Here is a 26,131-nt window from a genome sequence, read left to right as displayed (position 1 = left end):
GTGATTCCAGGAAGAAGGAACAGGAAGGGGGATCAGGAAGTAGACACAGGGAGGGGATTAACTTTCATGAAGTGGTTATTCTGTGCTGAGCATCGGGCTCATGTGTACCATCACTGGATCTGCATCATCACCCGTGAGGGAAGAAAAGAGTCTTCCGCATTTTAGAGAAATGGAAACTGAACCTTGCCTAGAAGACAGAGCCAAGTGGGGGTAGCAGTGGCCTCCATGTGCTTCTGGGCTTCTCCTGTTAGCAGCCTTTCTGATCTTGTTTGGAGAAGTTCCTTACCCTTTCTGACACTGTTTTCTCATCTGTCAAATCCCTGCCTCCCAAGGCCTGTGCAAAGTAGACTCTGAGTGCGCTTGGGCTTCATCCCTAAAGGTGGGAGACAGTGGGGTGTGGGAGCTCCCTGAGTGCAGAGCTGGTCTTCCATGTGCCATGGTCGGCCCTGCTGAGGCTTGTGAGGAGGCTGGCGAGGGTCCAGAGGACAGTGCCAGGCTGTGTCTCGCTGTCTGGGAGCCTCTGTCAGGGCCAGGCAAGAGGACTGGGCTGAGAGGGTCTGAGCTGCTGGGCTGGGCTCCTCCTGGACGAGGGTCGCCAATAGCAGAGTGGGAAGCCTCCAGCACTAGGTCAGCCTGAGACGTCTGGCTTCTTAGGACTCAGTACTGGAAGCAGCGGTGTGCTGGGAAGCATCTAGCAATAAATACTGGGAGGCGGGGAAGAATTCTGACTTGTACTGTTTTCTGGATTCCATGTTGAGTAGATACACCCGTCATGGCCAGATTTCAAGGAAACATGATATCACTGAACTCAGACCTAGGAAGAGCTGTTCAGAGCACTCCATGATTAGATTATTTCCACTGTACAAATCCAGTAGATTCAAACAACTGTTAGAACACAGAGAACAGATATCTGCATTGTAGTAGAATAATTAAGATGTGAAGAGTTTTCAGTTTTTTTTCTTTAAAATTATTTCTCCATATGGACACTTTTTTAAAGTCTTTATTGAATTTGTTACAATATTGCTTCTGCTTTTTTTTTTTAGATTTTTGGCCACAAGGCATGTGGGATTTTATCTCCTCAACCAGTGATCAAACCTGAACCCCATGTATTCAAAGGCAAGGTGTCAACCACTGAACCACCAGAGAAGTCCCCCAGCTTTTGTTTCTAACCTCTGGGTTTTTTTTTTTTTTTCCTGTAAATTGAATTTTATTTTCTTTTTTCACCCCAAATTATTGAGATTTAATTGACATATAATATTCTGTAAGTTTAAGTTGTACAATGTGATGAACTGATATGTGTGTATATTATGAAACTGTTACCACAATAAAGTTAGTTTATGCATTACTTTGGGCTTCCCTGGTGGCTCAGATGGTGAAGAATCTGCCTGCAATGTGGAAGACCAGTGTTTGATCCCTGAGTTGGGAAGATCCCCTGGAGGAGGGCATGGCAATGCACTCCAGTGTTCTTGCAGGAGAATCCCCATGGACAGAGGAGCCTGGTGGGCTACAGTTCATGGGGTTGCAAAGAGTTGGACACAGCTGAGCAACTAAGCACAGCACAGCACATGCATTGCTTTACCGCACCCCTACCATTTCATTGCTGCTCTTATAGTGAAAACGTTAAAGCTTTACTCTCATAGCGACTTTCCAGTATACAGTACAGTATTGTTAACGATAGTCACTATATTGAGGGTTAGATCCCCAGAACTTATTATCTTATAACTGAGAATTTGTCCCATTTGATCAACCTCTCTCCATTTTTCTGCCCCTAGCCCCAGGCCACCACACTCTACTCTCTGTTTCGAGTTGCATGTTTTCAGATTCCACATGTAAGTGAGATCATACAGTGTTTGTCTTTCTCTGTCTGACTTACTTCACACAGCATTGTGCTTTCAGGGTTCACTGAGCTTTGTTTCTAACATACTTGAATTAATTATTGTTTATGTAACTTAACTTTAATAATGACCTCATTTAACACCATTCCACTCACTTCTGAAAAGTCAGTGATTGACTCCGGTGACCTGTGGTTGACTGGGCAGGACCTCTGTATCCAACCTTCTCTTCCTGAATGAATGGAGAACCGAGGCCCAGACAGAAGGCAGGACAGGAGCTGAGTCATGGGAGGCATGGGCAGGACCTATGCAGGGCTTTCATCATGTTATCTCATTTAATTCTCCTGCAACCCCAGAGTGTTAGGGTTATTAAGATATCATTATCATTTTTAGATGTGCAAACAGGTTCAGAACAACAGCAGTTTATTAGAACGGTCACTAGGACATGACAGATCCTGATTCAGATTCTGTTTCTGCCCTCAGAAGATGTGAATCCTTGGGCAGGTTCCCGCCTGCACTGGACTTCAACTTCCTTGTATGTAACATGTGACTGATGATACTTTTCAGATGCTGTCTTCCAGGACCTGGTTCAAGCTCTGTATAGTTCTCCATGGCCAACTCATAAGTATCATCGTGTTCAAGGTATTGTTCTGGTGGGGAATGGAGTAAGATTTGTTCAAGGTAGTTCAGTAAGAAATAGGAGTGTGACTCAGACATGGGCTAATTGACAAGTTGGGACTCAGGGGTTTGGGCGAGAAGGGAGGAATCCGCATGAAGCCTTCAGTTCTTGGGATCTCTGCAAATGGACCAGGTACTTGAAAAACATAAAGACAGGTCACTACGTCTCCCCAACCGGGATGTGGTTTCCTCCTGCTCTGTCCCCAAGGGGCTCTTCCTTGTGGGGTTCTCGTTGACAGCATTCAGAGAATTCCATCTTGGCATCCCCACAACGGATAGGGTCTGTGGTGGCAGGAGGCAGGGGTGGCCCTCCCCTTGCTCTCCCAGGGAAAGCCTGGTAAGGAGGCATAAACCCTCAGCAGCTTGGCCCATTGGGAAGAACTTGGGCTGGCCAAGGCTCCCTCTACCTGCACCTGAGGACCTGGAAGGGAAGGCCTTCAGGAGCCAGGGCTGGTCAGGTCAAGTGCAAAGAGCTGAGCAATGCAGAGAAGGCAGGGGATTCATGCTTCCATCTCTCAGAAGCCTAGTGCTTTTCTGGAGACTGGGTTGCCTGGAATCCTGGCTCACTGGATTCAGTTGCCCTGGGCACTTCCTGTTCAGTCTCTTTCCATTAAGAACAAGTGACAGTCTCTCTGTAACCTGTGAGTGCCTGAGGGGTGAGATGGTCACTGTGCTTGGGGCTATGGGTGGGATCCAGGCATCTGTGGGAGCTGGAGGTCAGAGGTAGCCAGGCCACCCGGCCACTGGGTCCTCTCTGTGCTTCTGCCCCAACATCCCTCCAGGCAGCTCCCACATTCCCCACTTGTCTTCCTTCCCCACCTCACATCCCATTCTTTCTTCCTAGATCTCCTTCTTTCTTCCATTTGCTCATGTAGTAAATATGTATGGATGGTTCGTCTGTTCCAAACTGCGTTCCAGGAGCTAGAAACAGAAAATGAATAATTTCCTGAGCTTCAGGCCTCCAAGTTCAGCTAAGAGACGTCACGAAAGGACAATGGTGGTTATGCTGGGAGAAGCCTGCAACAATGACAGCAGGACACAATGATTAGTTCCCACTCCCCTGTCCCTTGGAGACCTGGGCTGTTGTGAATTAGGACAGAGACTGTTGGCTTAATGGAATCTTAGGAGACTTTTTTTTTTCCACCAGAAGATGTTCCCCCTTCCCATGGAAGTCAAGGTTGACTAATAAGAGGGGGGCTTTTTACAAAGATTTATGAAGTTCTAGTATGGTACTCAGTTCCCAAGTCTCTTGCTACGGATGCCTTCTGCTTCCAGTGCAACCCCATAGCTTTCCACATCCAAGTGATGGGAGCAGATGGAGAAAACTTTATCATGAGAGATAGTCTGTGGCTGCCACTTTAGCACTTTATCCTAGGAGGGGCCTTATGCTATCTTATCTGGTGGCTGTAACACATAGGCCATGATTCTATAGTATCTCGTTCCAAACCTCAAGAAGCTCAAATTGAGGAGTAATGGGGGCAGTTTGCATTCTTTACCCTTCCCACTTAGAGAGTGTTCACCTGAACCAGGAGAAGATTCTGGTTAAGAGTTGGCTTTGAAACCAAACTGCCTTGATTCAAATCCTAGGTTCATCATACAAATCGTATAATTTGGAGTGAATCACTTAGTTTCTGTATGATTTAGTTTTCTTTTCTCTGTAAAAGTGGAGGTACCAGTGCTTACCTCAAAGAGTTGTTGGGAGGATTTGATAAAGTTAGTGTAGCAAAGCCTGGCACATAGAAAGTGCTCGTTAAACATTAGGTATTCTTATTACTGAAAAGCACATTATAAACTCATCCCATTATCCACACTTTATTATAGATATTTCAACTCAATGAGTGGAAGTAAAGTTAACATGAGAGGGAGAAATTTTTTCCAAGATATTAGACCTCTAACTTTATGTCAGAACCTTCTAGGATTACTAGGGTTATAACCTAGATAGCATATTCAAAAGCAGAGACATTACTTTGCCGACAAAGGTCCGTCTAGTCAAGGCTATGGTTTTTCCTGTGGTCATCTATGGATGTGAGAGTTGGACTGTGAATAAGGCTGAGTGCTGAAGAATTGATGCTTTTGAAGTGTGGTGTTGGAGAAGACTCTTGAGAGTCCCTTGGACTGCAAGGAGATCAAACCAGTCCATTCTGAAGGAGATCAGCCCTGGGATTTCTTTGGAAGGAATGATGCTGAAGCTGAAACTCCAGTACTTTGGGCACCTCATGCGAAGAGTTGACTCATTGGAAAAGACTCTGATGCTGGGAGGGATTGGGGGCAGGAGGAGAAGGGGACGACAGAGGATGAGATGGCTAGATGGTATCACTGACTCGATGGACGTGAGTCCGGGTGAACTCCGGGAGTTGGTGATGGACAGGGAGGCCTGGCATGCTGAAATTAATGGGGTCGCAAAGAGTCAGACACGACTGAGTGACTGAACTGAACTGAACTTGCCAATAATCACAGTGGAGTCTGAGAAATAGAGAAAGCATCCAACCAGGGTTTGGGAGATGGAGTGGGTCTGGGAAGGCTTCTTGGTGGGATGATAAATGAGTTGAGTCCTAAGATGGGAATAAACATTGGATGTGTAACAGAGTATGTGTGGGCGGCAAGGATGTAGGGGTTGGTGTTCTTCCATGCTTTATAAAGACCTAGGCAAGGGTCTGAAGATGTAATAGAGGTAGAGACATACATGACTCTGGGCATGCTTGTACGGAAAAGATGGGATGAGGGATAGAGTTGGGCACTGAGGCTAAAGAAGTGTGAAGGGTGTAGGTCATTTAGGAAGGGTTCTATGTGGGTGTCAAACATTATCTGGCATTGGGAACCCTTAAAGGTTTTAAACAGGAGACAGCTAGGTCAGTGTTATATTTTGAACAATAACTTGTAGTAGTCCATATGGAGAATGTACTAAAGGAAAAGAGTCCAGAGGCAGGGAGACTAAGGAGGGACTTTTGCAGTATTATGGGTGAAAAATGCTGGGCTCCTAATCCAGGGCAAAGGAAGGGATGACTTTGAGGGATATGTAGGTGGTCCATTGGTCAGGTGAGGAGCTGGGCCTGGGGATAGTGAAGACTGAGGATGGCCTGATGTCTCCTGTGAGGTTTTATCCTCCCAAAAGGTAACCTCTATAGAAACATATTACAGTGCTTTTATCCATTATACTGTTGATTGAAACTTGGGTATTTCCCTACCAGGGGCCTTTTTTCTAGTGTTTTGAACATTTCTGTAAATGTCTTCCCAAGAATATGGGCTTCCCTGGTGGCTCAGATGGTAAAGAATCTTCCTGCAATGCAGGAGATCCAAGTTCAATCCCTGGGTTGGGATGATCCCCTGCTGAAGCGAATGGCTACCCACTCCAGCATTCTTGTCTGGAGAATTCCATGGACAGAGGAGCCCAGTGGGCTACAGTCCGTGGGGTTGCAAAGAGTCAGACACAACTGAGGGACTAACAACTAATGTTTTCCTAGAATATATATGTGTGTCTATAAGTATGGAGAAGTATAGTTAGGAATAGAATTGCTAAGCAATATGGAATGCATATGTTCAATTTTAAGAGATACCATCAGATGTTTTCCAGAGGAATAACACAATAATATTAATTTTATATGTTAATTATATTAATATTATTTTAATTAATATTAATAATTAATAATACACTCTCATCAACAGTGTAAGAAAATTCTGGTTACTGTTGCCAAAACCATGTATTTTTCATTTTAGCCATTCTAGTGGGTGTATAGTGGTGTTGTGCTGTGGTCTTAATTTGCAATTCCTGGATGACTAATGATGCTGAGTTTCATTTGATTACTGTCTGTTTAGATAGCCTCATTTGTGAAGTGCCTTTTAAAATCTTTTGCTCATTATTATATTTGGTAGCCTTTGTTTATTTTAAAGAATTTTTTATTCTGGATATAAATTTTAAGTTCTTCATTTTACCATAATCTGTGTATATAATTGTATATAATGATATATATGCAATTATATGTAATTATCTATAATGTAATTACATAAAATATATAATTTATCATCTTTTTCTCTATGTGCCCTGTTTAAGAAATTTCTGCTTATTGCAAGGTGACATAGATATTTTTCTGCATTTGATTCTAAAAATTTATTATTCTATTTTACCATTTAAAACTATAATATATCAGGATGTCCATCAGCAGATGAATGGATAAGAAAGCTATGGTACATATACACAATGGAGTATTACTCAGCCATTAAAAAGAATACATTTGAATCAGTTCTAATGAGGTGGATGAAACTGGAGCCTATTATACAGAGTGAAGTAAGCCAGAAAGAAAAACACCAATACAGTATACTAACGCATATATATGGAGTTTAGAAAGATGGTAACAATAACCCTGTGTACGAGACAGCAAAAGAGACACTGATGTATAGAACAGTCTTATGGACTCTGTGAGAGAGGGAGAAGGTGGGAAGATTTGGGAGAATGGCATTGAAACATGTAAAATATCATGTATGAAACGAGCTGCCAGTCCAGGTTCGATGCACCATACTGGATGCTTGGGGCTGGTGCACTGGGACGACCCAGAGGGATGGAATGGGGAGGGAGGAGGGAGGAGGGTTTAGGATGGGGAACACATGTATACTTGTGGCGGATTCATTTTGATATTTGGCAAAACTAATACAATTATGTAAAGTTTAAAAATAAAATAAAATTAAAAAAAAATTCTAAAGGAAAGAAAAAAAAAACTATAATATATCAGGATTAATTTTTGAGGTTCAGTTCAGTTCAGTCACTCAGTTGTGTCTTACTCTTTGTGACCCCATGAACCGCAGCACGCCAGGTCTCTCTGTCCATCACCAACTCCTGGAGTTCACCCAAACCCATGTCCATTGAGTTGGTGATGCCATCCAATCATCTCATCCTCTGTTGTCCCCTTCTCCTCCTGCTTTCAATCTTTCCCAGCATCAGGCTCTTTTACAATGAGCCAACTCTTCGCATCAGGTGGCCAAAGTATTGGGGTTTCAGCTTCAGCATCAGTCCTTCCAATGAATATTCAGGACTGATCTCCTTTAGGATGGACTGGTTTGATCTCCTTGCAGTCCAAGGGACTCTCAAAAGTCTTCTCCAACACCACAGTTCAAAAGTAACAATTCTTTGGCGCTTAGCTTTCTTTATAGTCCAACTCTCACATCCATACGTGACCACTAGAAAAACCATAGCCTTGACTTGACAGACCTTTGTTGACAAAGTAATGTCTCTGCTTTTCAATATGCTGTCTAGGTTGTTCATAACTTTCCTTCCAAGCAGTAAGCGTCTTTTAATTTCATGGCTGCAATCATCATCTGCAGTGATTTTGGAGCCCAGAAAAATAAAGTCAACCACTGTTTCCACTGCTTCCTCATCTATTTGCCATGAAGTGATGGGACTGGATGCCATGATCTTAGTTTTCTGAATGTTGAGCTTTAAGCCAACTTTTTCACTCTCCTCTTTCACCTTCATCAAGAGGCTTTGAGTTCCTCTTCACTTTCTGCCATAAGGGTGATGTCATCTGCATATCTGAGGTTATTGATATTTCTCCCAGCAATCTTGATTCCAGCCTGTGCTTCCTCCAGCCCAGCGTTTCACATGATGTACTCTGCATAAAAGTTAAATAAGCAGGGTGACAATATAATTTTTGAGGTAGGTTTCAACATTTTTTTTCCTGTGTGAATATCTGCATGATCCAGCAGAATTTGTTGAAAAGTCCCCATTGCATTGTAGTATCAACTTTATTATAAATTAGGTGACTATATATTCATAGGTCTGTTCTGTACCCTGTTTCATCAATCCATTTGTTTATTTTTGTGTCAATTTCATACTTGCCTAATTATTGCAGCTTTATAGTAAGTCAATATCTGGTAAGTTCTCCAACTTTGGTTTTTTTCCTTCAAGATTCTCCAGAATTCCATATAAATATTATATTCAGGTTGTCAATTTTCCATAGAAAAACCTATTAGGGTTAAGACTAGGACTGCATTTAATCTATAAATCAGTTTTGTATCCTGTGATGTTGAATTGTCCAACCCGTGCATGAAGATGTCATATTCCTTCATTTACTTGGCTCTACCTTAATTTCTTTAAATAATGTTTTTCTACATACATTTTATTAAAATTTTTACTACAGGTTTTCTTTTATAAAATGCTCTTATGAACTACTTTTGAGCTGCTGATATAGAGCAATATGTTCGATTTTCATGTACTTACTAATTCCAGTTTGTCTTTGGATTCTTTAAAAATTTTCTACCTACACAATCAAGTATTCTGCAAATAAAGACAGTTTTGTTTCTTCCTTTCCATTTCTTTAGTCTTTTGTTTCTTTCTCTTGACTTATTTCACTGACTAGAACCATTAGAAAGAAAGAAAGTGAAGTTGCTCAGTCGTGTCTGACTCTTTGCGACCTCATGGACTATAGCCTGCCAGGCTCCTTCATCCATGGGGTTTTCCAAAGAATACTGGAGTGGTTTGCCATTTCCTTCTCCAGGGGATCTTCCTGACCCCGGGATCGAACCCGGGTCTCCAGCACCGCCAGCAGACTCTACCATCTGAGCCACCAGGGAAGCCGGTAGGACCATTCGTATAATGGTTAATGGAAATGGTAATAGTGAACATTTTTGTTTCACTTTCACTGTTAGTGAGTTATTAGTATTTCACCATGTAGTATGACATTTGCAGTAGGTTGCTTCCTCTGGAGATCATATTTATCACATTAAGGAAGCTACCTTTTATTTCTACTTTCCTAAGAGGTTTTTTTTCGAATTTGAATTGATAATTGAGTATTACTAGGTTGCTTTTTTGGAGAAGGCAATGGCACCCCACTCCAGTACTCTTGCCTGGAAAATCCCACGGACGGAGGAGCCTGGTAGGCTGCAGTCCATGGAGTCGCTAAGAGTCGGACACAACTGAGCGACTTCACTTTCACTTTTCACTTTCATACATTGGAGAAGGAAATGGCAACCCACTCCAGTGTTCTTGCCTGGAGAATCCCATGGACAGAGGAGCTTGGCAGCTCCAATACATAGGATCACAAAGAGTTGAACACAGCTGAAGTGACTTAGCATGCATGCACCCATAATCATTATCACCACTGTTGTTATTGTTTGGTTGTTTTTTTCTTTACCATTATTATTACTATCCCATTATCTTATCTGAACTTTGTGTACTTTCATTGGCTCAAACAAGATTTACAGCATTGGGGGGATACAAACACCCAGGGGTGAAATGTTGAGGGCATGCACGATGAGATGGACAGGTGGACAGTTTTTCTTTAGATTCCTAGAGAATGAAGCAGAGGAAGGAGCCTGTGGTCCATTGAATGGGTCTCTGACTGGGAAAAAGGACTTCTAGGTCGGAATCACCTACACTAACTCCTGCAGGGCGATGACTTTGCTTCTCTGAGCTGTAGTTTTCATGGCTGTAAAAGAGAGTAAGGAACTGGACATGTTGACTTTGAAGCCCCTTTATCCCTTAGAGAGCACTAAATGACCAAAACCTGTATCGCTGACTCCCTCAGTACATGGCCCATCACAAGTGCTCAGTGAATCAACATCATTGTCATCATCTATACACCAGGACCATAACACTGCCCTCCCATAAGACCTCCCTCCCAGGAGTACTGGGAGGACCTGGTGAGAAAAGTCACATGAAAGTGCTTTGTGCATGGGGCTGTCCTAGAGGACCATTAAGATGCTCTTGATCATTATTACCATCACCACCTCCTGCAATTTACCTCAGCTCCCTCCCAAGACATAAAATCAGAAAACTTTCTGGGGCACCTGTCTTAGCAAACAAGAGATAATTGCCAGAGTCCTTCCCAGAGGTATTCTCAACCTCCGCAGAGAGTCCCCCATTGTTAGGACTGCCGCAGCCCTAGCGTTTTCCCTCTTGCCAGCCCACCCTCATCTGCTTGAGGCCCGCAGGACCACCTGGCTCAGAATTCAGCATCCAGAGTCCAGTCTTCATCCTCCTACCAATGCCCCAGCTGGCCCAACCCTGCTGGTGATCAGAATGAGCTCTGGGACAGCAGGAAGAAATTCAGTGAGAGTTCAGGTAGAGTTGTAATTCTGGTCAGTAACAGAGGAAGATTTTGATTTGCTCAGAATCTCCCACCATAAAGAATAGGAGTATGACTCAGCCATGTTCTAATTGACACATTGGGGCACAGGGGTTTGGGAGTAAGAAGAGAATCAACATGAGGCTTTTAGTTCTTGACATTTCTGCAAGAAGACCAGGTGTAATTTCCTCTCCCCTGGACTGGTCATATTCCTCAGAAAGCTGGAAAAAGAAAGGACAGGTCACTATGTCTCCCCAACGGGGTGGGTTTTCTCCTGCTCTAACCCCAAAGGACTCTTTCTTGTGGGGTTCTTGTTGACAACATTCAGAGAATTCCATCTTGGCATCCCCACCAGGGACAGAGACAGTGGCAGGAAGCAGGAAGATGGCCCTCCCCTCCCTCTCCCAGAAAAGCCTGGTAAGGAGGCAGGACATGAAGCCTCAACAGCTTGGTCCGTTGAGAGAAGCATGGATGGGCCAAGCCTCCCTCCATCTAACCCTGAGAACCTGATAGGAAAGGCCTTCAGGAGCCAGGGTTGGCTGGGTCAAGTGCAAAGAGCTGAATCATAGAGAGAAGCCAGGGGGTTCATCCTTCCACCTCTCAGAAGCCTAGTGTTTTTCTGGAGACTGGGTTGCCTGGAATCCTGCCTCACTGGACTCAGTTGCCCTGGGCGCTTCCTGTTGAGTCTCTTCCCCTTCAGGACAAGTAACAGTCTCTCTGTGATGTGTGAATGAGTGAGGGGTGAGGTAGTCACTGGGCTGGGGCTATAGGTATGATCCAGACATCTGTGGGCCTGGGGTTCAGAGGTAGCCAGGTCACTCAGCCACTGGGTCCTCTCCGTGCTTGTTCCCCAACATCCCTCTAGCCCCCTCCCTTGTTCCTCATTCTTCTTTCCTCCCCACTTCACATCTCAGTCCCCTCCCCATTCTTTCTTCCTAGGCTTCTTCCTTTTTCCATTTGTTCATTTAGGAACTATATATGGACAGGTCCTCTTTGCCAAGCCAAGTTCTAGGAGTTAGATGCAGAAAATGAATTTCTTGAGCTTCAGATCTCCAAGTCCAGATACTAGACATTATGAAAGGACAATGATGGTTATGCTGGGAGAAGCCTTCACCAATGACATCAGCGACCACAATGATTAGTTCCCACTCCCCTCTTCACTAGAGACCTGGGCTTTTGTGAATTAGGGCAGAGACTGTTGGCTTAATGGAATCTTAGGAGACTTTTTATTTTCACTAAATGACTGTCCCCATTCCCTTTGGAAATCAAGGTTGACAAAGGAGGATTTGACAAAGATTTACTAAGGTCTAGTATGGTAATCAGTTCCCAAGTCTCTTGCTATGGATGCCTTCTGCTTCCAGTGCAACCCCATGGTTTCCCACCTCCAGGTGATGGGAGCAGATGAAGGACACTATCATGAGAGATAGTCTGTGGCTGCCACTTTATTCCCTTATCCTAGGAGAGATCTGATTCTTTCTCATCTGGTGGCTGTAACATGTAGGCCATGATTCTATAGTATCTTGTGCCAAGCCTCAAGAAGCTCAAATTGAGGAGCAGATGGGGGAAGTTTGCCTTCTTTGCCCCTCCCGCTTAGAGCCTGTTCACCTCCAGCAGGAGAAATTAATAATTAAGAGTTGGCTCTGAAGCCAAACTGCCTTGGTTCAAATCCCAGGTTCGATCACGCAAACAGTATAATTTGGAGTGAATCACTTACTTTCTCTATGGCTTAGTTTGTTTTTTCCCATCTTAAAAGTGTAGGTACTAGTACTTACCTCAGTGGGTTGCTATGAGGCTGAGATCAATTCATGTAGCAATGCCTGGCACACAGAAAGTTTTCACTAAACATTAGCTATTAATATTTCTGAAAGAAGTTTATATACTCACTCCTTTGTGCATGCCTGCCCATCGCTTCAGTCATGTCTGACTCTCTGAGACACTATGGACTATGGCCCACCAGGCTCCTCTGGCTATGGGATTCTCCAGGCAAGAATACTGGGTTGGTTGCCACTCCTTTCTCCAGGGGATTTTCCTGACCCAGGGATTGAACTTGTGTCTCCTGCAACTCCTGCCTTGCAGGTAGATTCTTTATGACCGAGCCACGGGGGAGCCTGCCACTCACCCCTTTATCCATACTTTATTATAAATATTCCAACTCACTGAGTGGGAATAAAGTTACCATGAGAGTGAGAAATTTTTCTCAATGTATTAGAGCTCAAAGTTTATATCAGAACAATCTAGAACATTCTAGGGTTATATCTTGCCCAAAACCACAAGGAGTTCTAAGAAAGAGATAAACAATCTAATCAACGTTTGAGAGTGGGAGATGGAGGAACAGATCTGAGAAGAGATTAAGAAGAGGTGGCAAGAATACACAGAAGAACTGTACAAAAATGGTCTTAATAGCCTGGATAACCACAAGGTTTGGTCACTCACCTAGGGTCAGACATTCTGGAGCATGAAGTCAGGTGGGCCTTAGGAAGCTCACCTATGAACAAAGCTAGTGGAGGTGATGGAATTCCAGCTAAGCATTTTCAAATCCTAAAAGATGATGCTGTGAAAGTGCTACACTCAGTATGCCAGGAAATTTGGAAAACCCAGCAGTGGCCAAAGGACTGGAAAAGGTCAGTTTTTATCCAACCCCAAAGAAGGACAATGACAAAGAATGTCCAAACTACTGGATCCTTCAAGCCATACTTCCAGATGTACAAGCTGGATTTAGAAAAGGCAGAGGACTTAGAAACCAAATTGCTAACATCTGTTGGATCATATAAAAAGCAAGAAAATTCCAGAAAAACTTCCACTTCTGCTTCATTGACTAGGCTAAATCCTTTGACTGTGTGGATCTCAATTACTGTGGAAAATTCTTAAAGAGATGGGAATACCAGACCACCTGACCTGCCTCCTGAGAAACCTGTATGAAAGACAAGAAGCAACAATTAGAACTGGACGTGGAACAATGGACTAATTTCAAATTGGTAAAAGAGTATATTAAGGCTGCATATTGTCCTTGTTTATTTAACTTGCAGAGTACATCATTTGAAACTCTGGGCTGGATGTCACAAGCTTTAGTCTCCTGGAATCAAGATTTCCAGGAAAAATATTAAAACCTCAGCTATGCAGATGATACCTCTAATGGCAGAAAGCAAAGATGAACTAAAGAGCCTTTTGATGAAGGTGAAAGAGGAGAGTGAAAAAGCTGGCTTAAAACTCAACATTCAAAATGAAGATCATAGCATGTGATCCCATCACTTCATGGCAAATAGAAGGGAAAACAATGAAAACAGTGACAGATTTTATTTTCTTGGGCTCCAAAATCACTGCAGATGGTGACTGCAGCCATGAAATTAAAAGACGCTTGCTCCTTGGAAGAAAAGCTATGATCAATCTAGACAGTATGTTAAAAAGCAGAGACATTACTTTGCCAACAAATGTCTATATAAAGATATGGCTTTTCCCATAGTCATGTATGGTTATGAGTGTTGGACCATAAAGAAGGCTGAGCACTGAAGAATTTATGCTTTTGGACTGTAGTGATGGAGAAGACTCTTGAGAGTCCGTTGGACTGCAAGGAGATCAAACCAGTGAATCCTAGGAAATCAACCCTGAATATTCATTGAAAGAACTGATGCTTAAGCTGAAACTCCAATACTTTGGCCACCTGAAGCAGAGAAGTGATCATTGGAAAAGACTCTGATGCTGGAAGAGATTGAGGGCATGAGAAGTGAGTGACAATGGATGAGATGGTAGGATGGCATTGTCAACTCAATGACAGGAGTTTGAGCAAACTCTGGGAGATGATGTAAGGGAAGCCTGTCGTGCTGCAGTCCATGGGGTTGCAAAGAGTCAGACACAACTGAGTAACTGAGCAGAAAAAAAATGCTAGATATTAGTTTTACCATTTTTCCAATTATGCTAAATATTTAGACCCTAACTCCATTTACCCCCTTTTGTTCCTGTGTATTGTTGCCATAATCTCTAGTCTTTTGTCTTAAATCTCACAAAACTTGATTATTGGTTTATATTCATTATTACTTTATATTTACCCTTTCCTCGAGAGACTCTCCATTCATTTTTGTATTTTTGTGTTTCTGTCACTTTCGTTCTGCCTGAAGAACTCCCTTTAAATTATTTTACATTTTATTTTTCTGAAATAATTTTTATTTCACATTTAAATTTTTTTCAAAACCTTTTTCTGGAAGTAAAAACCCTCAGTTCAGTTCAGTCACTCTTTCATGTCCAACTTTTTGTGACCCCATGGACTGCAGCACGCGAGGCTTCCATGTCCATCACCAACTCCCAGAGGTTGCTCACTCATGTCCATTGAGTCAGTGATGCCATTCAACCATCTCATCCTCAGTCGTCCCCTTCTCCTCCTGCCTTCCATCTATCCCAGCATCAGGGTCTTTTCCAATGAGTCAGTTCTTTGCATAAGGTGGCCAAAGTATTGGAGTTTCAGCTTTAGCATCAGTCCTTCCAATGAACACTCAGGACTGGTTTAGAATGGACTGGTTTGATCTCTTTGCAGTCCAAGGGACTCTCAAGAGTCTTCTCCATCACCACAGTTCAAAAGTATCAATTCTTTAGCCCTTACCCTTCTTTATAGTCCAACTCTCACATCCATACATGACTACTGGAAAAACCATAGCTTTGACTAGATGGACCTTTGTTGGCAAAGTAATTAATGTCTCTGCTTTTTAATATGTTGTCTAGGTTGGTCATAGCTTTTCTTCCAAGGAGCAAACATCTTTTAATTTCATGGCTGCAGTCACCATCTACCATGATTTTTGAGCCCAAGAAAATAAAATCTGTCACTGTTTCCATTTTATCCTCATCTATTTGTCATGAAGTGATGGGGCCAGGTGCCATAATATTAATTTTTTTAATGCTGAGTTTTAAACCAGCTTTTTCATTCTCCTCTTTCCAGCTTGTGCTTCATCCAGCCTGGCATTTCGCATGATGTACTCTGCATAGAAGTTAAATAAGCAAGGTGACAATATATACAGCCTTGATGTACTCCTTTCCCAATTTGGAACCAGTCTGTTGTTCCACGTCTGATTCTGTTCCTTCTTGACCTGCATACAGATTTCTCAGGAGGCAGGTAAGGTGGTCTGGTATTTCTCTTGAAAAATTTTCGACAGTTTGTTGTGAGCCACACAGTCAAAGGCTTTGGTATAGTCAATAAAGCAGATTTTTTTCTGGAGCTCTTGTTTTTTTGATGATCCAATGGATGTTTGCAATTTGAACTCTGGTTCCTCTGTTTTTTCTAAATTCAGCTTCAACCTCTGGAGGTTCTCAGTTTACGTACGGTTGGAGCCTGGCTTGGAGAATTTTGAGCATTACTTTACTAGTGTGTGAGATGAGTGCAACTGTGCAGTAGTTTGAACATTCTTTGGAATTGACTTTCTTTGGGATTGGAATGAAAACTTTGGGATTAGAATAAAAACCCTCAGAAAACCTGAAAGAATACTACAAAGAAACCTGTATGTACCATGACAAGATGTATTAAATTTTTAGCTTGCTGTTACTGTAATTTTCAGAACTAATTGAGAATAATTTATAAACATCATGTTCCTTTACCCTTTAATACTTCAGAGAATAGTTTCTCAAATGTAAGAGAATAAGGATATTCTCTCACATAGTAGTTGTCAAACTCAGGCATTTTAACACTGATACTGGTCTAAACTAATCTAATTAAAATTCCAGGCTTACCAGTTGTCAAATTAATGTTATTTGTAGTATTCCACTCTTCTGATTTTACATTTTGCAATAGTTGTTATACATTTTTTAGTCTCCTTGCCTCTATTACAGATTAGAACTTTGTCTTTCATGATAGATCTTTTTTGAAGACTAGGGTGGCTCAGCTGATTAATAATCCGCCTGCAATGCGGGAGACCTGGGTTCAACCCCTGGGTTGGGAAGATCCCCTAGAGAAGGGAACGGCTACCCACTCCAGTATTCTGGCCTGGAGAATTCCAGGACTGAATTCCTGGAGAAGTCCATGGGGTTGCAAAGAGTTGACACAACTGAGCGACTTTCACTTTCAAAAGTTAGTTATTTTGTAGAATATTTCTCAACTTAGGTTTCTTTGATGTTTTCTCATGGTTAGATTCAGGTTTTGTTTTTTTGGTCTGAAACAATATATAAGTCATTGTTGGTTTTCACATATGGAAACACCAGGTGTCTATCTGCTCCTTATCGGTGTCATTAATTGTAATCACTCAGTTAAGATGTTGTCCAGTTTCTCCACTGATAGCTACCACTTTTTACTTTTGTAATTAATAATTACTTTATGGATAGATAGCTTGTAATTATATAACAGTCTGTTCCTTATCAAATTCATTCCCCATAGATTTAGCATCTGCATCAGTTCAATCCTGAGAAGAGACAGAACATGCCAGTGATGTGAACAGGGAAAATTTACTATACAGAATTGTTAGCTAGTTAAAGGTCGATAACTGCTAAAAGCCTTAAAAAAGAACTTGAAGAGATCCAGAAGTAGCAATTAAAAAAAGAAAAAGCAGCTACTGCCTTATGGCTAAAGAAGAGTACACAGGGACTAAGGATTTAGGAGTTACTTCCCTCCTTCCCCCTGCTCTCGACACCACTATCTATCTTCCCTGATCAGAAGAAAAAAGAAGACTGAGCTCAGACTTTTTCAAAAAGGGTGTGACTGCCACAGGATACAGTCTGCTACTGGGAGTGGGGGTGGAGCCACAGGCCAGAGCTCTCCTAGAAGTGACCACTGGTAGGGAGAGTGTGTGTGGCCTGAGTATGTGGTTGGATGCTACCAACCCAGTGGCTCTCTAGCTGAGCAACTGAGGAAGGAGAATTGAAGCTTCAACTTCAGAGCCTCCCTCCTACCATGTTGCTAGGATTCTCTGTCCATGGAATTTTCCAGGCAAGAATACCGAAGTGGGTTGCCATTCCTTTCTCCAGGGGCTCTTCCTGACCCAGGGATCGAACCCAGGTCTCCTTCATTGCAGGCAGATAGTTTACTTCCTGAGCCAACAAGGAAGCCCCGCCCTCTATTGGTAATGCCTCTTATCGTCAGCTGTCAAAGAGACAAATTTATAGGGTGAGGAGAGGCTTGTCGCACATCCAGACAAATGATCTCTAAGGTAGACAGGAGCTCACATCTGCAGGTTTTGGGGGCCGGAGCAGATGCTGTGTAAGTTGATTGTTACTAGACATTTGAGCAACTAATCTTTGCTCTGAGGGGTTGGGAATAAGCCTGGGGAGATTGCAAATGAGCATTTACTACTATTTAATGTTTTAAGGCATTGTAGGAGATGATTCACATACAACTCCCCAACTCCTCCTAAACACCCTGAGAGATGAGTATTATTAGCCACATTTTATAGAAGAAGAGACTGAGGCTCAGAAAGTGAAGTAACTGTAAAAGGTAGTAGGTAGGTAGTGGGCTGAGGATTAATATTACAGCTGCCTCCCTCCAGATCTTACTAAACTATCATATCTTAGGTGATATTTAAATGCATATCCATATGTGGTATGCATATCATTCTCCTATAGGCCCACCATGTGGATGCCTCCAGGGCAGAACCAAAGCTGGGTTTCTGAATTTATCCTGCTTGGCTTCTCCAGTGACCCCACGACCAACAGGACCCTCTTCAGTGCTTTCCTTCTTCTTTTCCTGAGCTCAGTCCTTGGCAATGGGCTCATCATCACGCTGATATGCCTGGACACGCGTCTCCACACTCCCATGTACTTCTTCCTCTGTATCCTCTCCCTGCTGGATATGGGCTGTGTCACTACCACTGTGCCCCAGTTGCTGGTGCATCTTCTTTCTCGATCCCAGACCATCTCCTTTGCTGGTTGTTGGCTACAAATGTATATCTTTGGTGCCGTGGGCCTGACCGAGTGCATTTTATTTGTCGTCATGGCCTTTGACCGGTACGTGGCCATCTGCTATCCACTGCGTTATACTGTCATCCTCAGCTGGGGCCTGTGCACACGACTGTCAGCTGGGACCTGGGCCTGTGGTTTCTTCTTCTCTCTGATCCACACTTTTTTCACCATGAGGCTGCCATACTGTGGGCCCAACATGGTCAACCACTACTTCTGTGAAGGCCCTTCAGTACGAAATTTGGCTTGCATGGATACCCACATCATTGAAATGGTGGACCTGGTCATCAGTGTCTTCATGGTTGTTGCCCCACTCTTGCTCATTGTGGCCTCCTACATCCGTATTGCCCAGGCCATTTTCAAGTTCAAGTCCATGCAGGCCCGCTGCAAGACTTTCTCCACCTGTGCCTCCCACCTGACTGTGATCACATTCTTCTATGCTCCAGCCACCTACCTCTACATGAGGCCCAATTCAAGCTATTCCCCTGAGCAAGACAAGCAGATCTCACTCTTTTATAATGTCTTCACTGCTCTGCTTAATCCTGTGGTCTACAGTCTGAGGAATAAGGACATGAAAAGGGCTTTTCTCAAAGTGATGGGGAGATAGACTGGCCTGCTGAACTGAGAGACAGGAGGAGTCCGGGGTAAAGTGTTCATTGATGAAGAAAGGGACAGCATCTATAACATATGAAACCAACATTATACAATAGAACCAACACAGTACTTGGTCAGTGGAACAAATGTGGAACATGAAACCACGGATGGCTGTCTTGATCATCTTTCTACATTGTGGTGCAGTTACAAACAACTCCATAATCTCATGGGGTCACACAGTAAAAGTCCATTTATTTGTCATGCTCCAGTCAGCTGTAAGTAGTCTGTGGCCTTCTGCCATTGGATTCTTGGATCCGGCCTGAAGGAGGAGGCCCTATCTGGAACACATCAGACTTATGAGAAAGAGAAAGGAACAATGGCTGAAATACATGACGACTCTTAAAGCATCTGCTCAGAAGTAACACACATGTCAATGGACATGAGTTTGAGTAAACTCTGAGAGTGGGTGATGGACAGGGAGGCCTGGTGTGTTGCAGTCCATGTGGTCGCAAAGAGTTGGACACGACTGAGCGACTGAACTGAACTGAACGCACATCTCTTTGCTGACATCCTATTGACCAAAGCAAGTCCTATGTGTAGGCCTTCTGAAAAAAGGGCAGAAAGTATTTTCTTCCCACAGAAAAGTAATGCAAGTCATGTGGCATGGGGATAGATATGTATTCCCTCTACAGTGAGAGCAGCAAATACTGTGGGTGATAATGTAATCTACAACAGAGGCACTGGGACCAATAGTACGCATGTAACTAATGTGAAACATGGTACCCAAAAGTGGTGTGGTATATGGACATAGTAGAACATCAAGTAGTAGGCAATCATAGTGGTACAGGAAAAGAATAAATATGTGCGACCAACTTTGAAAATTAAGCCAATGGTATATGGAGCCAATGTAACCCATGGACCTGGCCTGATGCATGGAAGCAATATGGTTTATGGGGCTGATACCTTGTACTCTACATCATCTTGTGGAAGCAACCAAACTTGATATTAATTGACCTGCGTTCTAGTCCCAACCTTGCTAAATGGTTGGGCCATTTACTTTGGGCCATAACTGGTTATGTCACTTTGGGCCATTTACTTCTTTTCTCTGGATCTCACTTTATTCATCTATAGAATGAGGACCTCAAATTGAAAGGTCTCTAAGACCTCTGTGTCTCCAAAATTCTGTGTCACAGTAGGTGAAATGTATGAAATCAAATGCTATAAACTAGTGTATTTTCTGTGAACCATAGGGTGAATTACAAAGCCATAGAAGAATTAAAGTTGTTACAGGTACAGTACATTGTAAGCAATGCCTCTGATTCTTTCTAGGGACCTAAATGACATATGAGACTCTATAAGAACCCTGGCACAAGCCTCAGAGTTAGCATGGGAATCCAGCTTTCTTTCCGGCCTCATTGAAAGCTCAGATGTCTTGCGAATGAAAGATGTAACAGTGCTGAGCTAAGCAGGGGTTTAGGTAGGTGCGTACCATAGCACCAATGGTGTGGCAAAGTTCCAGGCAACTTTTCCAAGAGATTTCAGGCAGAAAGTGAAGGGTCCTATGGGCTGTTGGAGCATTCCCTCCATCTGGGGAGAGGGTAGGGAGCTATGTGGCTGGCGGGAGGGACTTAAAACTTTTAAGAACTTTCTGTTTCTGGCTTCGTGGGGAAGGGGGTTGCCTGGATACTGGGGAAGAGGTGTCATTGGCTCTTGGAGTTCCTTCCAGAAGGTGTGGCGTCTACCTGGTGGCTCTGCTACAACTAGACTCAGGAATCAGGATAATGTAGAGGTGAGAGTCTTGTGGGTGAAGTGATGAGGTTGTGTTTGTCTCTCTACTTGGATAGATAGTAACAGAGTTTGTAATTCAAGATGATAATAGATTTTATCTTAAAGATAGACAACCTCTATTTTTTTAAATATAAATTTATTTATTTTAATTGGAGGTTAATTACTTCACAATATTGTATTGGTATGTGACAATCTCTATTTTTAAGAACCTGGGATATGGACCAGAGTAGAGGAGAGAAGGTGCCTCAGTATTTTCAGAAGAATGGCTTGGGACCATGGATGAGGGGGTTGGATTAAAGAGAAACATTTAGTGGGGGTAGACCTAGGCATAATTTCTGAGATACTAGACTTGATGGTGGCAGTGAGTGGGGAAGTGCTGAAGTGACAGGGAAAGAAGCAAGAGCATGTGATGACTTGGGTGTGGAGGTGAAAAAGGGAGCAATCAAGGAAGCTATCAGGGTTATAATCCAGCTTTACCAGTATCTCTGATTCCCTGTAGTTCACTGATGGGAGCCATTAGTTGTCGACTGTCACCACTGATCCCTGGCGCTGGTGACAGAGTCACAGCACCTGTCCTCATGGAATCTGCAGTCCACAAACCAGCAGTTCTTAGGAAGTGTACAGGTACTAAGGGGTGGAGTTAAAAAAATGTTGTTAATTAATTCTCTGTTAATTTGGTCTCTATGAGGATTGTTGTTTTTTGTTTTATTTTTACTTTTTCCTGTTTCCTTGAACAAAGAAAATGGCAGAGTGGATCATAGCACCTGTCTGGAGGGACTCAGTTCATCTATTTGGGGGAAATATTTTGCTACTAGACTGAAATGTCGGCCTCTCCAATTCTTTTCCCTTTTGATCCATTTCTGCACTAATGATCTCAAAGTTTCTGTTTGGGCAGATTGGTAAACTACCACTTATCAGCTGTGTATTCCTATGCAAGAAACTTAGGTTCCCCAACTCTGCTTTCTCTGTTTGCTGATCCCTATGCAAATAAAATTGCAAACTTAGATGGAATGGATATTTTCCAAGGGAGACATAGATTACCAAAATTAAAACTTTTAAAGATAGAAAGTTTTCACAGATTGATTTCCATAGGAAAATGCAAAAATGAGCAAAAGGTACTAAGTAACCATGCCACAAGATACAAAGATTGGTGGCAAGAAAGTTTGGGGAAAGGAGAGATATGTGGATGGACTTCCTTAGAGTGGACACAATCTGTGTGTCCCAAGTGAATGTTCATGAAAGGCTATCAGCTTCAGAGGAGACAAATCAGGTGGAAAAAATGACATGCTCTGTGAATGTCAGTCAGGCTTTTTCCCGAGACCCTCATTCAGTGGGCGTATGAGCAAAACGTCCATTAAGCGAGGATGGAGGCTATTCATACGGGCTTAGGAACAGGGTTTCCTTTTTCCACGGCTGACCTGTTTGCCACTACTGATGAGTGCTTAAGTCACAAATAGCAGAGATCAAGTCTATGACACCATGCCTCAGGAGAACAGCTATCACCGGTGGCGGTTTGATTATATTGGATCTCTTCCATCAGGGAGGGGACAGTGATTTGTCTTCATGGGAACATATACAGATTCTAGATATGAATTTGCTTCCTTTGCCCACAAAGCTTTTGCTAGCATCATTATCTATGAATTCACAGTGTGCCTAATCCACCATCAGAGAATCCTGACAGCATTGCATCTGATCAAGAAACTCATTTCTCTTCTGTGGGTTCATAATTATAGAATCAGTGACCTTAACTAGGCTCCAACACTTGGAATAAGCTGGACAAGTTGAAAGATGAAATGACTTATTAAGATTCAGTTATCGCTATTGGTAGGGAACAACAGTTTGAAAGAATAGGACCCTATCTTACATATTTCTTTAAACATGATGCTAAGTTTAAGTTTTGAGTCAGAGACTATATGGTATTGTTTCCTCAGTGCCAGAATGCATGGACATGGGAATCAAGCCGTGAAATGGGAGTGGATTCTGTGACTATTATACCCAGTAACCCACTCACAGAATATGTGTTTCCTATTTCAGGAACTCTGAGCTCTGCTAGTTTGAAGATGTTAGTGTCCCAGTAGGGAGTGTTTCCACTGGTGGTCAAAACAATGTTTCCACTGAATTTCAAGATGAGATGTCTTCTTGAGATCTTTGAATATTACATGGGTTATTATAAGTAAAGCACATATGAAACAATACCTATAACGTTTTACTATTATTATAATAACCAGAGAAGGAAATGGCAGCCAACTCCAGTATTCTTGCTTGGAAAATCCCATGGACAGAGGAGCCTGGCAGGCCATAGCTTACAGCATCACAAAGAGTTGGACCCCACAGGAGTGACTTAGCATGCATGTGCACATAATAATTAACATCGCTATTGTTATTGTTTTGTTGTTGCTGTTCTTATCATTATTATTACTATCCTATTACCTTATCTGAGCTTTGTGTACTTCATTGGCTCAAACAAGATTTACAGCACTGGGGGATACAAATTCCCAGGGATAAAAATGTTGAGGGCATGCATGATGAGATGGCTGCAATTAACTAATTATCACTGGACAGGTAGACAGCTTTTTCTGCCAATTCGTAGAGAATGAAGCAGAGGAAGAAGTCTGAGGTCAATGGAATGGGGACATGGCTAGGAGGCAGGATTTCTAAGTCTGAATCACCTACACTAACTCATGCAGGGCAGTGACTTTGCTTCTCTGAGCTTTAATTTTCATGGCTGTAAAAGAGAGTAAGGAAATGGACATGCTGACCGTGAAGGCCCTTAGTGACTCAGCAGTGAAGTGACCAAAATGAGCATCACTGACTCCCTTAAGACTTGGCCCATCACGAGCACTCAGTGGCTCACCACATTGTCATTACCTGTAAAACAAGGATCACAACACTCCCTCCCAGGTGTGCCAGGAGGACCTGATGAGAAAATACTCATGAAAGTGCTCTGTGTGTGAGGCTGTCATGAAGGACCACTAATGTGCTCTTGATCATTAGTACCATCATCACCTCCTGCCATTTCCCTCAGCTCCCTCCCCAGACATAAACCCAGAAACCTTCTAAGGTACCTGTTTTAGCAAACGAGAGCTAATTCCCACAAGAGTCTCTTCCAGAGGCATTCTCAACCTCCACAGAGAGTCCCCGGTTGTTAGGATTGCCACAGCCCTAGCTTTTCCTCTCTTGCCAGCCCACCCTCTTCTCCTTGAGGTCTGAAGGCCCACCTGACTCAAAATTCAGCATCCAGTGTCCAGCCTTCCTCCTCCTACCAATGGCTGGCCCAACCCCACTGGTAATCAGAACCAGCTCTGGGACAGCAGGAAGAATTTCTGTTAGAGTTCAGTAGAGTTGTTATTCTGGTCAGGAATAGAGGGCGATTTTGATTTGCTCAAGGTTGTTCAGAAGAAACAAGGGTGTGATCCAAACATGTTCTAATTGACAAGTTGGGGCACAGGGATTTTGGAGGTAAGAGGAGAATCAACATGAGGCCTTTGGTTCTTAACATCTCTATGAGAAGACCAGGTATAATATCCTCTCCCCTAGGCTGGTCATATTCCTCAGAAGGCTGGAGAAGGAAATAGACAGGTCACTATGCCTTCCCAATAGGGAGGTTTGCTCCTGCTCTGTCCACAGGGACCTCTTCCTTGTAGGGTTATTGTTGACAACATTCAGGGAATTCCAACTGGCATCTTCACCAGGCACAGGGATGATGGTGGCAGGAGGGAGGGGGATGGCCCTCCCCTTGCTCTCGCAGGAAAGTCTGGTAAGGAAGCAAGACCATAAAGCCTCAGTAGCTTAGTCCATTGAGAGGAGCTTGGATTGGCTGAGGCTCCCTCCATCTACACCTGAGAACCTGACAGGCAAGGCCTTCACGAGCCAGGGCTAGCCAGGCCAAGTGCAAGGAGCTGAGCAATGGAGAAAAGGCAAGGAGTTCACCCTTCCACCTCTCAGAAGCCTAGTGTTTTTCTGGAGACTGGGTTGCCTGGAATCCTGCCTCACTGGAATCAGTTGCCCTGAGTGCTTCCTGTTCAGTCTCTTTCCCTTAAGAACAAGTGGCTGTCTCTCTCCGTGATCTGTTTCTGTGGATTCCAGAGGGTGAGATGGTCACTGGGCTTGGGGCTATGGGTGGGATCCAGACATCTGTGGGGGCTGGAGGTCAGCGGTGGCCAGGTCACCCAGCCACTGGGTCCTCTCTGTGCTGTGCCCAACATCCCTCTAGCCCCTCCCTTGTTCCCCACTCTTCTTTCCTCCTCACCTCACACTTCTGTCCCTTCCCCTTTTTTCTTTCTAGACCTCCACCTTCTTCCATTTGTTCATTTAGGAAACATATATGGAAAGGTCCTCTCTGCCAACCCATGTTCTAGGAGTTAGAAACAGAAGATGAATTTCCTAAGCTCCAGATCTCCAAGTCCAGCTAAGAGATGTCATGAAAGGACAATGACGGTTGTGCTGGGAGAAGCCTTTAACAATGATACCAGCGACCACAATGATTGGGACCCACTCCCCTGTTCTCTAAAGACCTTGGCTGTTGCAAGTTGTGACAGAGACTGCTGGGCTAATGAAATCTTAGGACACATTTTTTTTTTCCATTAAATAATGTCCCCATTCCTACGGAAATCAAGGTTGACTAAGAGGGAGGCTTTTACAAGGATTTACTAAGCTCTAATCTGGTAATTGGACTTTCCTGGTGGCTCAGATGGTAAAGCATCTGTCTACAATGCAGGAGACCAGGGTTCGATTCCTGGGTCGGGAAGATCCCCTGGAGAAGGAAATGGCAATTCACTCTAGTACTATTGCCTGGAAAATCCTATGGACAGAGGAGCCTGGTAGGCTACAGTCCATGGGGTCGCAAAGAGTCAGAGGGAGGCTTTTACAAGGATTTACTAAGCTCTAATCTGGTAATTGGACTTTCCTGGTGGCTCAGATGGTAAAGCGTCTGTCTACAATGCAGGAGACCAGGGTTCGATTCCTGGGTCGGGAAGATCCCCTGGAGAAGGAAATGGCAATTCACTCTAGTACTATTGCCTGGAAAATCCTATGGACAGAGGAGCCTGGTAGGCTACAGTCCATGGGGTCGCAAAGAGTCAGAGGGAGGCTTTTACAAGGATTTACTAAGCTCTAATCTGGTAATTGGCTTCCCAGGTGGCTCAGCGGGTAAAGAAGCTGACTGCAGTGCAGGAGACACAGGAGATATGGGTTCAATTCCAGGGCCGGGAAGATCCCTTAGAGGAGGGCATGGCAATCCATTCCAATATTCTTGCCTGGAGAATCCCAAGGACCGAGGAGCCTGGTGGGCTATATAGTCCATAGGTCACAAAGAGTTGGGCA

At 43.4% G+C, this 26,131-nt stretch overlaps 1 protein-coding gene and 1 pseudogene across 1 annotated transcript; both read left to right on the top strand.

Moving 5' to 3' along the window:
* The window catches only part of LOC112585698, a 118,231-nt pseudogene that overhangs the window by 32,149 nt on the left and 59,951 nt on the right, over positions 1-26,131 (top strand).
* On the top strand, positions 17,994-19,972 carry LOC123334142 (olfactory receptor 2A12-like). Its single transcript, XM_044945149.2, has one exon. The coding sequence runs from the start codon at positions 18,102-18,104 to the stop codon at positions 19,032-19,034; it is 933 nt and encodes a 310-aa protein (XP_044801084.2). The 5' UTR covers positions 17,994-18,101; the 3' UTR covers positions 19,035-19,972.

The sequence above is a fragment of the Bubalus bubalis genome, chromosome 6 (genome assembly GCF_019923935.1).
Source record: "Bubalus bubalis isolate 160015118507 breed Murrah chromosome 6, NDDB_SH_1, whole genome shotgun sequence".
In the NCBI taxonomy this organism is placed as follows: Eukaryota; Metazoa; Chordata; class Mammalia; order Artiodactyla; family Bovidae; genus Bubalus; species Bubalus bubalis.
This window is presented reverse-complemented; position numbering and strand designations above follow the sequence as displayed.